Source organism: Paramisgurnus dabryanus, chromosome 10, assembly GCF_030506205.2.
Source record: "Paramisgurnus dabryanus chromosome 10, PD_genome_1.1, whole genome shotgun sequence".
Lineage (NCBI taxonomy): Eukaryota > Metazoa > Chordata > Actinopteri > Cypriniformes > Cobitidae > Paramisgurnus > Paramisgurnus dabryanus.
This window is the reverse complement of record NC_133346.1, coordinates 3280686-3296903: the sequence shown is the minus strand read 5'-3', so window position 1 is coordinate 3296903 and position 16218 is coordinate 3280686. Positions and strand designations below refer to the sequence as shown.

General features: G+C 35.0%; 1 protein-coding gene across 2 annotated transcripts in view; it reads right to left on the bottom strand.

Moving 5' to 3' along the window:
* Positions 1 to 1297: 1297 nt before the first annotated feature.
* The window catches only part of clip1b (CAP-GLY domain containing linker protein 1b), a 37399-nt gene continuing 22478 nt past the window's right edge, over positions 1298 to 16218 (bottom strand). For both annotated transcript variants that reach the window (XM_065262844.2, XM_065262855.2), the window contains 8 exons: positions 15594 to 15679; positions 10209 to 10329; positions 10079 to 10122; positions 7913 to 7973; positions 7594 to 7750; positions 7212 to 7264; positions 7017 to 7129; positions 1298 to 3782 (listed from right to left, as the gene is read on the bottom strand). In XM_065262844.2, the coding sequence (XP_065118916.1) occupies positions 3554 to 3782; positions 7017 to 7129; positions 7212 to 7264; positions 7594 to 7750; positions 7913 to 7973; positions 10079 to 10122; positions 10209 to 10329; positions 15594 to 15679 (864 nt within the window). In that variant the 3' untranslated portion in view covers positions 1298 to 3553. The remainder of the gene's footprint in view (positions 3783 to 7016; positions 7130 to 7211; positions 7265 to 7593; positions 7751 to 7912; positions 7974 to 10078; positions 10123 to 10208; positions 10330 to 15593; positions 15680 to 16218) is intronic.

The following is a 16218-nucleotide window of genomic DNA, read 5'->3' as shown; positions in this document are numbered from 1 at the left end:
GATGTAAAAAAATGACGTGAATATTCATCAGGCCGCTTCTGTTCAGTACCTCAGAAATCCCGCCTCTGATCGGGGATCTTGAACAGATGAGATGTGAGGGAACTAATGGTGACCTGTCGTGTGAAATTATGAAACTATAAGGACTGGTGTGCTGTCCTTGGTTTTAGTCTCTTTAGTTAAAAAAATTAACTCTTTCTCTCTCAACATGTACCGTGTCAGAATAGTGAAAACTTATAACTTGGTATAAGCACGTTTTGAGTTATTGGTTCCCTATGACAAATCGCTTTATTTTTTCCAACACTGCAAAAAATGATTTTCAAGAAAAATTCTTAGTATTTTTGTCTTGTTTTCAGTAAAAATGTCTAAAAATTCTTAAATTAAGATGCTTTTTCTTGATGAGCAAAACATCCCAAGAAAACAAGTCTAGTTTTTAGACCAAAAAGATCAAATTTAAGTGATTTTGTGCATAAAACAAGCAAAAAAATCTGCCAGTGGGGTAAGCAAATTCTTCTTGAATTTTGTGTTTAAGGAAATTTTTCAAGATTTTTTCGCTTACCCCATTGGCAGATTTTTTTGCTTGTTTTATGCACAAAATCACTTAAATTTGATATTTTTGGTCTAAAAACTACACTTATTTTCTTGGGTCGTTTTGCTCATCAAGAAAAAGCATCTTAATTTAAATTTTTTAAAAGATATTTTTACTGAAAACAAGACAAAATACTAAGAATAATTTTTCTTGAAAATTATTTTTTGCAGTGTAATCTTTGTAAGTCGTTTGGATAAAAGCATCTGCTAAATGCATGAATGTAAATGTAAATTAAAGGCTTAACATCTTTGATAAAATACTGAGGATGTGTGCACACAAAATGCTTTTATGCAATAATCACTATAAAACAGATTGTGAAGGTGTTCTTGTGTACACAATACTGTAAGATCTGTGACACAAAACACCTGTTTGCCAAACTGCTGTTTTTCACTGAGCAGTGCCAAAAAGAGACCAAGAATCAACCAAGGCCCTGTTTACACCTGGTATTAGGATGCGTTTTGGCTGATCGGATCACAATTATGAGGCATTACTACGCGACTGGGCGTAAAACAGTTTCTGTGGAAAACTTGTGCAAAAAATCCCCTAAACTTACAATAAAGGCCATGCCAAATATCAAAGAGGTGGACTCTTGACGTAGGTTAGCAGCCAACTACCCATTATATATTAGCCGCTAGTTCATTTGGCCGCTAATAGCAACATTTTCAAACATTTTGACCACAACGTTTTCACAATCAATGCTATGCATCAAAATACAATGACACCAGAAGATATTGTATTAAGTGCATGGGAAAATACAGTACATAAAGCAATTACAATAGTTAGACCGTCACATAATTTGAGTAAAAACAGATATAAATTTGTAGTGAATGCAATTTTTGATCAAATTAGTTTTAACAAAATGATAATATTTATAATTACACATATAGTCTTGTGCACAACTTCATTGCAATTCAGCTATTCTTAATCTTGCAGTTTGTTAATAAACTTTGTTAATAATACATAAATATGACTAGATACAATATGATCATGTGCTTTAAAGTTGTGCTATAGTAAAGGCCTGTTCACACCAAATCTGAAGTGACTTTACTACACATTGGTATAAAATATTCATTATTTTTGCATCCAAATGTAATAGTCTGGTGATACATTTTCGTCAGACAACCTCAAGTAATTGTTCAGCATGCAAACAAATTAAAATTCATCTAGAATCCATAAAAATATTTAATCCTAAAATTGTATGCATAACTTGGTGTGAATAGGCCAAAAATACAAGAAATAACATACAAATAGTAAACAACAGGCCACTTATGTAACAATATCATGATTACATATCTGACCTTTGACAGTAAAATGTAATAACTTATTTTCATTGAACGGCAGCTTTTGTGCTGTATACGTTTAAAGTGAGTAGTGCATTAAGTTAAAAGTGGTTAGCTTTATCTTTGTTTGGTGCACAGGTTTTTATAATGTTTTTGTATCTGCGATAGCAGTCCACTTTGAGTTCTTAAAGCTGAAGTGCGTAATTGTTTCTTATTAAAATATCTCCTATTATCCCAGATTAATCCCAAGACAACTAGAAGTTGGCTGATCTGCCATACTACTCTTAATATCTATTAATAATTATTATATTGTGCATATTTTGCAAATACTTTATGCATAGAATCCCTGATGATCCATTACATTTGCCCAAATATGCATCAAATAACCAGAACGCAATTCACATCGGGTCTACACAAGACGCTAGCGGCGCAATGCGACAAAAAACAACAAAACCTAAAATGCGGTACCATGGTCGCGCCCGGTGTAGACGCGGTGTTAATCATATGGGTTTGAAAAACATGAGTGTGGTGTTATTATCTCCTTAAGACATTTTTTACACTAAACCAAAATAAAAATAAAATGAATTGCTCTGTTTGTTTGAATGTTATCTAATGTTAAATTTTCGGCTCAACCAAATTGCACGAGTTTGTGCCAAGACTTGAAAATTGACTGAAAATAGAAAAGAAATTGCATTTTCAGGTTTTCCTGCTGGTAATTCATCAACATATATCAACATTCATCAAAATATATCTAGTTTTTAGACACAAAAAAAACCTAAAACAAAATTTAATGGAATTTGTGCTTAAAACAAGCAAAAAAATCTTAACTTAATTCAAGTAAAAAATGTAAGAAAACTTAAGATTTTAAGAGATTTTATTGCTTATTTTAAGCACAAATTCACTTACATTTATATTTGTTTGTCTAAAAACAAGACTTATTTTCCTAGGTCATTTTGCTCATCAAGAAAATACATTTTAAATAGATTTGAATTTTTTTAGATATTTGTACTAAAAACAAGAAAAAATACTAAGTAAGAAAGTTATTTTTCAAGAAAAAATTCTTAGTATTTTTGTCTTGTTTTCAGTAAAAATATCTAAAAATTCTTAAATTAAGATGCTTTTTCTTGATGAGCAAAACGACCCAAGAAAATAAGTCTAGTTTTTAGACCAAAAATATCAAATTTAAGTGATTTTGTGCAAAAAATAAGCAAACAAACCTGCCAGTGTGGTAAGCAAAAAATCTTGAAATTTTTTCCTAAACACTAAATTCAAGAAAAAATCAAGAAAAATTAGCTTATTCATTGGCAGATACACAAAATCACTTAAATTTGATATTTTTGGTCTAAAAACTAGACTTATTTTCTTGGGTCGTTTTGCTCATCAAGAAAAAGCATCTTGATTTAAGAATTTTAAGATATTTTTACTAAAAACAAGACAAAATTCATTTTTTGCAGTGTACACAACAGTAAAAAACACAGAACAGCATTAACAACACCGAAATATCTTTTGTCATTAAGACCTTCCAATAACATTAATGCAGCACATCTTAGCCTTCATTCAGACGGATACTTTTAAGGGAATGTACAAGAGGTTTGAATGTATATATAGTGTATATAAAAATATGAAGTAATCTGTTCGAAAGCGATCTGTGCATTGCCTGCACCCAGGCAGAGGGTCAAAGGGAGGTTCAGAAGGTTTGGTCATCGTTGCAAGAATCTGTCCAGTGACCGAACGCCTCACAGATGTCACAGTACGGTCGTTCACCGCTGCGGCTCCCGCGGTAGCTGGTGTGAGGAGGGGAGTCTGGGGACTGCGTCTGGGTGGGACAGTCCTCTGTGTCGTGCAGGTCGAAGCAGTCGCAGATGTCACAGAAAACACGTGGGGGAGCTTTCTTCTTCTTTTTGGCCTCACCAAGACTTCAGAAAAAAATAATTTTTATTCTTTTTAACACTTTAACACATAATAGTAACAGTAGTGAAGACTTGCACATATTATATAATTGAGACATATTTGTGGCAAATAACCAAAAGTTCTGGGGCCAGGATAAAAGTATGTGAGAGTATGCAAAGGCTTAAAAACTAGAGATGCAACGAATGACTGGCCATAAATCGGAACTGGAACTTGTTGGCAATCGGCAACTGACTGTTTTCTATTTTTTTTGGGAACAAAGCTGTTATATGAATGTGCCTCCATGGGCACGGGAAGTGGGGGTGCTGCAGGGGCTGCAGCACCCCCTGGTGGCAAAGATTTAAAACTGCGATGACAATAAAATGATGGCTTATAAATATCTCTGATTGTTTGTTTCTGTTCCAAGACATTTTGTATGTCATGCTTGGGGTGTGTGATGAAGAGAGGGATAATTTTAATAATTTTAAAATGATTTAATTTAATTCAGTGTTTATTAGCCAATCAGATTTGTTTTGACGACGTGATTGCGATTCAGCCCTGCGAAGAGACGGGTTGCACGGCACATCATTAACTGGTTGCGCGCAACCGAGAGGCAGAAAGAAGAGATGTCCATTGTGTTGTAGGCTAGTAGCTGTGTCTGTAAGTCAAAATGCCAAGGAGTTGTTGCGTGGGAAAATAGTACCAACAGAGTCAGTGCTGGGTGCCTGATGTTAACATAGATGCGACTATTACGTTACTAGTCTAACATTATAATTCATACATGTATCACAGTAACACTGCAAAAATAAAGACAGAAAAACAGATCCAACTAAAATCAAGTTTTATTTATATATAAACAATAAAGAACGCTTCAATAATTAAGGTTGTTGCAGTAGTGGATCAGCTCACCAAGCGGGCTTTCTGCCTCCTGGATGCCACCCTGTAGTAAACCTGCAACCCGTCTATACGTATAAGCATAACAGACAAGCATGCACACTCACAGCCACAATGACGAATGCATTTAGGCTATCTGTATCTATCAGCTTCGCAATGTCTCAGAAGAGAATTTTGGATTTTTTCAATCACACAGCCCAAAAGTCCCGAGGACTAGCGTTATTTCTCCAACTGACTCCTCATATCAGAGAAAGGTCATCTTTTCAAAAACTATTTAAAAATATAGCCGAATTGTTTCGCGGTGTTTAACGCACATGTAAATGTTACAGAACATTTAAAGTAACATTTAAAGTAAAAAAGATTGAATTAAATGATTAAAACGACATGAAAGGAACTAAAGTGTAAAGCCTCTATGTACAACAAGGACCATGCGCATTTAATAAGAGTGGTGGGCATTTCAAAAATTTATATAAATTATTCCCATGCATCGATTTTAATGTTAAACATCTATAAATTCTAATGAATCTATATGGAATATATTCCGACAATTAAGGATATGATGTTCGAATTAAATATCTTATTTTTACACCGCCGTGCAGGAGGCATGACAAACTGAAACAAAAAATAACACACAAATATTACACTTACGTGTAAAAATAGAATTAAATGAAACCGGTGAATTAAAAGGTCCACTAATCGCTTTAACTCGAGTGATGTCATTCCATGTTAGAATTTAGAAATAGTAAAAACTTAAGCAAAGGAAAACAAAAAAGACGTATAGGCTACTGGCACGAGTGAGAATGTATACATAAACTGTTTCCATGCCTTCGACTTTCCTGCAAACTTGCTCAAAGTTAATTCTCCTGTTTTTCTTTTTTTCTTTACATCTTTAAACTCCATGTTGCACTTAAGCTACAGAACAGCAGACCCGGTGCGTGATGCGTGCCAGAAGAGACTCTGCACATGACTCGCGTTGCATTTTGTAACTTTTACAAAGCATTTTGTAATTTGTGTAACTTTTTGGACACCTTTGTTACTTTGGCCTAGTCTATATATAATATTTCTGATTATATGGCATAGCTTTCTCCCCACCCAATGAGGCTAATAAAGTAATAATGAAAAATATGCTTAATCAACGGCCGGCTAGAGGATAGTAGCAGAAAATAACGACCCTGGCAGAGAATTCAAACTCTTCTATGTTGCAATAGGCTATATAGTTTGTATGCGCCGTTAGCTCATATTTACTTTATGGATGGGAGGTGCGAGTGAGTTTTTAAAATAAGACATTTATAGGTAGAGTGGTCTGCAGAATAAAAAGCTTGTGAACAACTTTAAAATGTTATAACTCCATTTTTTATTATTGTGCTTAAGATACAGTTGTTATCTCCCATTATAAATAGCTACCCAGTTAACAAGCAAATAAACATCTTACTCATGTACCATTTCATTCTTTCTTGTCTGTTAACAAAGAAAAAAAAATGAGAAAACGGTATCGTCCAGGTAATAATAAAGTGTACTTAAATGTACGTTGTTATTTTCTGTGCTAAAAAAAAATGTAAAAGGTATAGATTACAAATATACTACAATTAAAAGTACATATATACTTCACTTCAGTGCACTTTAAAATAAATGATGTCTCAAAATAGCAGTCGAGTACTTATGTTGTTAAGTGTATCTTAAGTACTAAAGACTATTATGTACACAATTTGTGCCTGAAAATAATACATTTACCTCTTTCCCTGCCAGCGTTTAAAAAAAAGTTTTTAAAATAAATTAAAATAATAATTTTTTATGGTTTTCACAAAAGTTTCATTCCTCACAGAAAATTTTCTTCTTTAAATATATAAACATACAACATATCAAATGAAAGAACAGGCCAAAGGTATTTGTTCTCTTTTTATCACCTCTCAAATATGGGTAGGTTTCTTCAAAAATACAAACATTTTTAGCAAATAATTGCATTTTTGTAAAGGATTTTTGTTAGAGATCAGATTCTGAGCGATGATCAAAACATACACAGAGTTTTTACTGTTTTTGGATCAGTGGATGCTTCAGAGTTTTATAAGTTGTGAAAGAGCACCACCTAGTGGATAATAGCAAAATATGCCTTAAAAGCTTGTTATTGGCAAGGACAGAGTTACTTAGTGTACTTAAATAAAGTGTAGTTTACCTTGGTTGGAGGTAGTTTAAATTGGTAATCGGAATCGGCAATGAATAATTATTGTCGGTGCATCACTATTTAAAAACAAACCTTGTTTTACTTATCGAACTGCGAAATGTGTATTAGCACACTAAGTGCAAAGGCCCAAATGTCAGATGAAAATTAAGATCAAAATATCTATTATATAAAAACTAGATCAAAAACATACCCGTCGTTTTCATCGTTTCCATTGAATTCAGTCAACGCTATTTTCTTTAGCTTCACTTTCAGTTCCTCGTTCTTCCTCTGGAGATCCACAATGACTGAGTTGAGGAAGTTGATCTTATCCAAGAGGTAAACATGGCAGATTAAACTTTAAGACATTTACACGCGAGAGCAGAAACACAGCAGATAAAGACTGTACCTGTCCCTCAGCAAACTCTTTCTCTTCTCTTAGCCGGTCAATAGCAGCATCACCTAAAGTGGACAAGAAGCACATTTACATGAATCACAACCTCTTATGATTGAATAATGATGTTTAGAAATCACTTTACTGTATATACACAGCACCCCCAAAGAGTCATTTCTAGCTGACGTATAAAATACCTCAGAATTGAACATAACTGTGATAATATCTTTAATGTTAACTGAGTAAGGTCATAATAACTGACTGAAATCCAACTTTGATGCAAATCTCAATTTTACAGACAGGATCACACATTTTCATATAATTATAACCATTTTAAATTGCTATACTATGTAAAGTTGCATACAGCCTATCATTTAACATCTGATCTTTCACTAACCTGATGTTATCTCCTGTCCGATTTCATTCGGTCGTCCCTCCAGTTTCTGCTCCAGGCTGTTCACTCGACTCTGCAGCTGGGCTTTGTCTCTTTCCAGAGATTTTACAGCTGAATGGAGAGTTTTGGCCGTTGCATTTTCCCCACGCAACATTGCAATCTAAAAATCACAAAAGCCTTTTAACATCACAAATTTATTTGTGTCTAAATACTGTAAATACATCAATCTACTAATATTAGCATCTATTATTGTAAAAAAATACAATGCAACAGGAAGAAATGATTCAGAGAGCTAAATGAAAATCAAAAGTTAAAAGTTTACCTCATTTCTTAACGTCTCTAGTTCTTTGTCTTTATCTGACATCGGCATATTGGAGTTTTCCCTGTGTGAACAGATGACAGCTTTCTATGACTGGAGTTAATAGTTTATAAATGCCATATGTACTCTAAAACACACTCAGCATCTCCCAGTGGCGCTTCAGCGATGAACAGCTTACTGAATTACATCCAGTCAGACTGTCAAATATTTATATTTACATTTTTTCACACTATCAGACATCAGACTATCAGAAATGGATGTAAACGCATCAGAATTCATACTGTGTGATTATTTTGGATTTAATAACATAATATTTTGAATAATAATAATTTGAAACATGGAGTAAAACGCAAACGTATCTGTATGTATCGGTACTATTGGAACTATTCCAAGTAATCGAATGTCGGTATTGGCACAGACATATTATTATGCAACATTTACACCAGTCGCGGTAGAGGCGTCAAGCATGAATGATTTCAATGTTAAGTCAATGTGAAGACACGCTGACGCGCGTCTGGAGGTCTTGCGGTGCGAATGAAGCATTTAGCGCGGCGCGGGAGACGACATTCCACTTCATTCGCGCATCTAGTGCAGTGTGAAGGTCTCGCGGCGCAAATGAGGTGTTTAGCGCGGCGCGGTAGACGCGATTCTGCCTCATACGCGCAGTACGTGCGAATTTGTGAATTTTGTGTTTGACGCGAATTTGCGGCTGACGCCCGAGTTGAAATATTTTTATTTTGGCGGATTTTCGCGCCGCGTTAACCAATAAGGAGGTGACCAAATACAAACCAGTAACTCTCTCGATAAATGCACAATCAACATCAGCCATCTTGCAAGCAGACATCCGCATAGCACTTGCCCCTCCACACAAAGCAGATTTTTCGCCTCTGACGCACGTCAAATGCTTGCTTTTTCTGCGCGTCTACTTTGCTCTAGACTAGGGATGCACCGATAGGATTTTTTTGGGCCGATGCCGATATTAAACACTTACTAAACAGTTGGTCTATTCACTAGTTTATTTCTGCATCAAATTATTTTTACTGAACATGGATTGGATCTAATTAACATTCAACGGACCAACATAATAAGAGAGGCACAAATTAAGCTAAAACAAATATAAGACGACAGCATGACAACCTACAAAGGTGGCTTTTGCTATTTAGCAATTATTTTATTAACAACATTAACTCATTTTTTAAATATAATGGATTTCTTTATGCAGTTAATTAATGCCTCTCTCATGCTATTGGCGATATGCCGATGGTTTCAAATTCATCAAAAATCGGCCGATAAATATCGGCGGCCGATACATCGGTGCATCACAAATCTAGACGCATGAATGTATTCAAACTGTTCAAGCGCCAACTAGGCGCGGTAGACGCGATTTTGCCGCCTCAAAAGCGGTTGGTGTAAACGCAGCATAATGGTGTATCTCTAATTTTAACTCGTCCTTTAACTCGTCAATTAGGAGAAAACACTTCCCTGCCAATTACGAGTTTTTCCAGCAATCCATATTTCCAGTATTATCCACCAGGTGGCATTCTTACCAACTTATAAAACCCGGAAACAACCGCTTATGTCAAACAGTACTCCGTATATGTTTTGATCATAACTCTGAATCTGATCTCTATCAAAAGTCCTTCACAAAAATACAATTATCTCAGCTTTTTGCTCAAAATTTGGTATTTTTTTAAAAACCTACCCATATTTGAGAGGTGATATAAAGTTTTTTGTTGTTGTTTGAAAGTAGAAGGTCTGTTCTTTCATTTGATATATTCTATGTTTATATATTTAAATAAGAACATTTTCAGGAAGGCATTCAACTTTTGTGAAATTCATAAAAATGCTGGCGCTGGCTGGTAACTTAAAAAAAATTATGGCGGGGAAATAGTTAACAAACTCACGTTGAAAATCTATGTTTCAATGCATTGGATTGGGATAAATGTTAAGATACACATGGTCATGGAAATATAAATGTACAAAACTTAATATTTATATTATTCTAGGAAAGGTCTGTTAATATATAACATTGTGCAGTGTTTATACAGACATTGCTCATTTTTAAATTTAATATTTTTAAAAGTGCATTAATGTGAAGATTCTACTCAAAATTATAGTTATTTGATTGAATGAAACGAATATAATGTCAGAGATGTTTAATCTTCTTACCTCTCTGTAATCTCCAGCTGGCTTGTCAGAGGTTCATCCTTACGCTAAAATAAGATCATGATACAGAGAATGACACAGAGCCACAGATGATCTAACAGAACCGTAAGCATGAACACAGAGAGATAAACACCTTCTGCTGCATGTGGACATCCTGCCGACTGACGTTCAGGTCTAGAGCCAACTTCCCTTTCTCATCCTGGAGCGACACCTGCCTCTGAGACTGCTGATTGGCTGACAGCTTTAGCTCCTCACTTTAGAGAAGAGAAAGTTTTTTAAGGATTGCAATAGACCAGTGGTTCCCAAACGTTTTCAGTGTGCGGCCCCCCTAGTGTACAGTGCATTTTTCAGCGGCCCCCCTAAAGAATATTTATGACAAAAACAGTTTTAAAATGTAATATTTTAATTAAACAAAACATATAAAATTATAAGTGTTGTTGGTTAGTTGGCTTATTATATTTAAGGTTCAATTACACAGAATTCATGACAAATGAATGTATTTTATAAAAAGTCATAAAATTGGGGCCCCCCTGGCACAGTCTCGCGGCCCCCAGTTTGAAAACCACTGCAATAGACGGTTTCAGCTGCAATTTTGTGGACTGAACACAACTTCAGGTACACTTCCACATCGACTAATCGACCTTTTACAGTAGTTTATTTCTGATAAATAGGGAAATAAATGACAAATAAATTCATATATTATATCTTACACTGAAAAAAAAAATGTTAACCACACATCCAAGTCTTGCCTGGCTGTCAAACCTCTCCACACAGTTGTGATCCATGTTCGACATGTCCCCTCGTCTTTAGCAAACCAAAATATTTTATTTTCGACAAGATATTCGTTTTAGAGATCATTTTACACTGCAAAAAATTATTTTCAAGAAAAAAAAATCTTAGTATTTTTGTCTTGTTTTCAGTAAAAATATCTAAAAATTCTTACATGAAGATGCTTTTTCTTGATGAGCAAAACGACCCAAGAAAATAAGTCTAGTTTTTAGACCAAAAATATCAAATTTAAGTGATTTTGTGCATAAAACAAGCAAAAAAAATCTGTCAATGGGGTAAGCAAATTTTTCTTGAATTTAGTGTTTAAGACTAGAGCCAAAAACTAGACTTATTTTCTTGGGTCGTTTTGCTCATCAAGAAAAAGCATCTTCATTTAAGAATTTTTAGATATTTTTACGGAAAACAAGACAAAAATACTAAGATTGTTTTTCTTGAAAATCTTTTTTGCGAGGAAGCCACTAGCCAGACCGATACATAAATACAGTCTGGAAGTAATTATACAATTTTAATATATGATATTACACAGTGCCCGAAAATAGTCCCCTTGGTAACTTTCAATAGCTGGGGACTATTTTTGTGCATTGCGTAATATCATTGCACCTGCTTTACCCATGGTCGTTCTTAGTACACGATGTAAGTCGAGTTTTAAATAGGAAAAATATCAAAACTCTTTGGTCATTTTTAAGCGCAATGCTAATGGCCTAATCAGATTCAATGGATTATGCTAAGCTATGCTAAAAGTGGTACCACCAGAATGGACTCCAAAACAGTAAAAATCTATTGTTTAACTCTGAAAATATGGTGTGCGTCCCTTTAACAAAAAATTTTAGGGCATGTAGGTAAATCATGAATTATTTTTCATACCATCAAAACCTATTTGAGCAACATTAGACAATACTGTTTGCATTTATAAAGTTTAGATGACATCTCTAATTCACGCATTCAGATTTGTATTTTGGCAATCCTAGCAGGACTTGAATATTTCTTGCTATTAACTCAATATTTTAAACACATTTTTTTTAAGCATTTGTAACTAAAACATGCCTAAACATATCACAAACAGAAAGGTCACTGTTATCCTCCTCATGTGTAATAAATGAGCCAATCTTTTTTATTACAGAGTGGGAATAAATCAAATCATGCACGCTCGAATGAAGCATCTGGCTTGAGGTCAGAGTCAAACCTTAAGCGTAAAATCAAGCTGAAGTCTCCGTACAAGACTGATGTGCCATTGTAAATCTACAGGCGGAAACAGCCTCAAAATTCCAAAAGATAGACGCAATATTTACTGAAGCATAACACAATACATTAATAATAAAGAAGACAGAACATCCAAAAAATGGACAACACTGTGCTTAATATTCACAAGCGTCAGAAGATGGTGAAGAAGAAAGACTTATGAAAGGATCTCTCACGTCACGTGGAGACCATCAGACAGGCGGAGAACAGCAGTAGCAGGGGAGACGCAGTTACGTAAAACTCCCTAGAGGAGACGTTTATTTCGGTTTCTGCTAAGAGCGTCTTCACAAGAGTTCCCATGTACTCAAGATGTTACATTAAGGTGCTTTTACTTTGAGGTCAACATTAAATCAAGACCCAGTCTGTGAAAATCCAACTATTTTAGTCATGAGCGTGACATCATTCACTGACTCACAGATCAAAGTTAATTACCACAATGACCGCACTACGCTATTCAAGCAACTTTTTAACTCAAGATCTGACAACAGTTAATTTAACAAGAAAGACACAATTAAACCAGTTTAAATAGTGCTTAATTGTTGCAGCTGTGGCAGTCCAAAGGTCATGGGTTTGAGGGGTACCTCGACTATGCATGCTTTAATACTTTATATTTGCTTTCTACTACTAAAATACATTGATAGAAACACATTAATGACTTAAAAAAATCATGAAACATCATACACGTAATACTAATTTTGAGTTGTGGAGGCCGCCATTATGTTTAGCGTATAATGCATTCTGGGTTGATGATATTTAAGTAGTGTTGTGAAATATTATAAACAGTTTACTAAAGTTAATACCCTGCAAATTGTTTTATTCCCCACCTCCACTTTCTTACCCCTCAGATTGTCTTTATTTTGATCATCTGTCATTTGTGTATTTTCTGTATAGTTTTTCATTTATGTTACTCTCCGCTTCATATTGAAAGGGCTGAATAAAAGACGTTAATGTTTGTATTTTTAATGGCATGCAGGTGTCAAGACCACATAGCTCCACCTACTGTCTTTGTGCATTTATAACTCTCATCTTCGGTTTTACGTAGTTTTACAATCTACTGATTAAAGACTTGTTTACCATCTTTACCGCACTGTAGAGGCCAATTTGACATCTTCAGAGCTGCCAACTTCTGAGTTCAGCTTGGAGTGAGATTTTTTTTTTTGGGGGGGGGGGTTGTGGTAATAATTTTTTATATAAGTCCTAACCATTTGCCAATTGATAATAGCGTGGATTTGAGCTATTTCTGTGTTAAATAGTTGGAAAAGACTGCGTTAAAATGGTTCACAATACAAATCGAATCATATTTTAGAAATTAAATTGAAATAAAAGCTTTTACTGAGTTTAAATGCCTGAGATTAGAGTCTTTACTATTATTTTATACACTTCTATTATGCTTTCCTTCTGATAAAAGTGCCAAAAAAGTTCTTAAAATCTAATGAATAGGCTACTGGTCTCTGTAAAAAGTATAACTGCAAATAACAGCAGCTTTGATTCAGTTTATCCACTGAGAAAGAGAAGCGTAAAGTGATGATTTGTGATTGGTGATAGAGGGACTGTCACAATCAAATAAACCAAATGAGTAGTTTATATTAAACTAAAGCAACAGATGTGTATGTCAAGACCATATAATTATATTTTGTATATATTATTGTTTATAGATGTCAAATATCAATTGACTTTTTTCTCTTTTATTAAAACCTGTTACCGCAAACATCACGCAGGCTTGTACTGCTTGCAAACATACACACGCGAGTGATGGTTGATTAAAATTGCTGTTTTCTGAGGGTATCTGCGTGCGTGGAATCCGGGCAAGTCTCTGCTTTTCATCCAGACCTTGACGCTTTGTGTGTTCGACTGGTGCAGAGCGGACTGATCGGCGTATGACATCAGAGTAACGCGAGAGCAAAGGTAAAGGCGGACCCTTTTGTAACATTTCGAATTGCTCTCGCGGTACTCTGATATCCTCGCTGCCGAACTTCCTGCGCAGCGCCACATAAAGTGAAATGCTCTTTGACTCTTTGCAGCAAAGTACTAGCAACATGAGAAGTGGTGGCACGCAAAAGACAGTGAAGGTACGCTAAAATATAAAAGTGTCAGTACTGCGAGCACTGGTTTAGCTACTTACATCGTGCGTTGCTCTTTCACCATTGCGCAGCCGCGCACTCGCTCTCTGTAGTTTGTAGCTGGCGCTTCGGCATCTGTAAACAATAACTCCACCTTCTTTGATTTGATTGGCCTTCGCATCATAATTTGACTTTGACCAGCGCTTTATGCTGTTTGAGGCACGCCAGATAGAGAGTTTTACAGTATTTACAGTTAGGTATTTTTATTCAATTATTTAATGTCTTTTATTAAACTCAATGGGAATCTCAATGGTGGGCAAGAGCCTGCGTGAGAAAATGGATGTGTGGCGTGAGAGCGTGAGAATGGGGTCAATTGCGTGAGTCTCACGGTGAATGCGTGAGAGTTGGCAGCTATGCATCTTGTATTGTAATGTAAACAAAATGGCGACCTACGAGTGAAAAGATATTTAGTTTATAATGACATTAGCACTGTTTTTAACTATTTCCCCGCCATTGACAAGTTATCTCGTCAATTAAGAGGAAACATTTCTCTGCAACTGACGCTTTCTTGACAAGTTTTTACGGTAATCTGTAATTCTGCTATTATCCACTAGATGTCGCCAATACCTAATTTATAAAAAACTGAAGCAAAAACGGATTTAATAAATTTCAAACTCCGTGTATGTTTTGAAAATCGTTCTAAATCTGATCTATACGGAGCCCCTAAGGGGACATGGAGCAAAAATAAAAAAAAAAGTTTAGTTTTGCGTGTGCACGTGAAACTACCGTGTTTTAAAAAAAATTCTGCACATGAAGGTTTCACGTGAGCACATGAAACTAAACTTTAGTTTTTTTTACTCTAATCGTCACCTTAGGGGCTCGGTAGATCTCCAACAAAATTCATTTAAAAAAATGCTATTATCTCAGCTTTTTGCTCAAAATTTGGTATTTTTGAAGAAACCTACACATATTTAAGAGGTTACAAAAGGAGAACAAATGAAGATAGGATTAAAAGTTTTTTCCCCATTTTGTTTGTTTGTTTGTTTGTTTGAAAGCAGAGGGTCTGTTCTTTCATTTGATATATTTGTATGTTTATATATTTATAGAAGAAAATTTTCCTGGGAGACGTTTTGTGAAACCTTCGTAAAAATCACAAAAAAATGCTGCCAAGCAACTTTAAAAAAAAAGGCTGGTTGGGAATGAGATAATTTCACATTCATATATCCAACCACAGTGTTCATCTATTACGCCATACATGTGTTTACAGTCGGGATACCCTTTAAAACACTGGAAATGCACATATGATTAAATGTATATCTTATCTGTAATGCACAAAATATCGGTTCGTAAATGTAAAAATGTCAAATGTAAACGTCCAATGCACGTAATTTTCTCTATAAACCTGTTTATAGTGAGTGCATTTTTCTTACATTTCTTTGCAGAGGTTTCCGATGCGTTGCGTCTCTGCACCCAACTTTTCCTGATACTGAGAGTTCTGCTGCTTTAGGGCTTCAAGCTGGTGAAGGCAATAAACATTTATTTTAGGAAAAAATAGGCAAAAACACTAAAGCATGCACTTTCTATAGGCATTCAAAGAACACAGTGACTGTTGATAAATAAATACAAAGCATTAATAAATGATGTAAATTCAATCTAGTTTGATAGTCAAATGACCTCATGCATCCTGAAGTGGTTAAATCAAAGCTACATGTGGAGAGAGCAGCATTAAATTTTAATAGGCATTAATATGGGGCAAACTCCACAAACCTTTAGCACATCTGTACATTTCTAAGGATGATGTAAGCGGTGTGCATGGTTATCAAGACATTGCTGCACAATATAACCAACCGCTTGTGTGTTTGTTTTACTGTTTTGTCAATGCACAATAGTGATGCAAGCACTTTAAATTAAAATATAAAACTATGTGCAATTACCAACTGTTCCAAGAAAACGGTGTATTTTATAATAAACTTCTTTTATAGTCTGTATTTTGTTTTACTTATTATGTTGCTTAGATCATATCCAAAAGAAACCTCCGTCTAAATTAAGATTGAA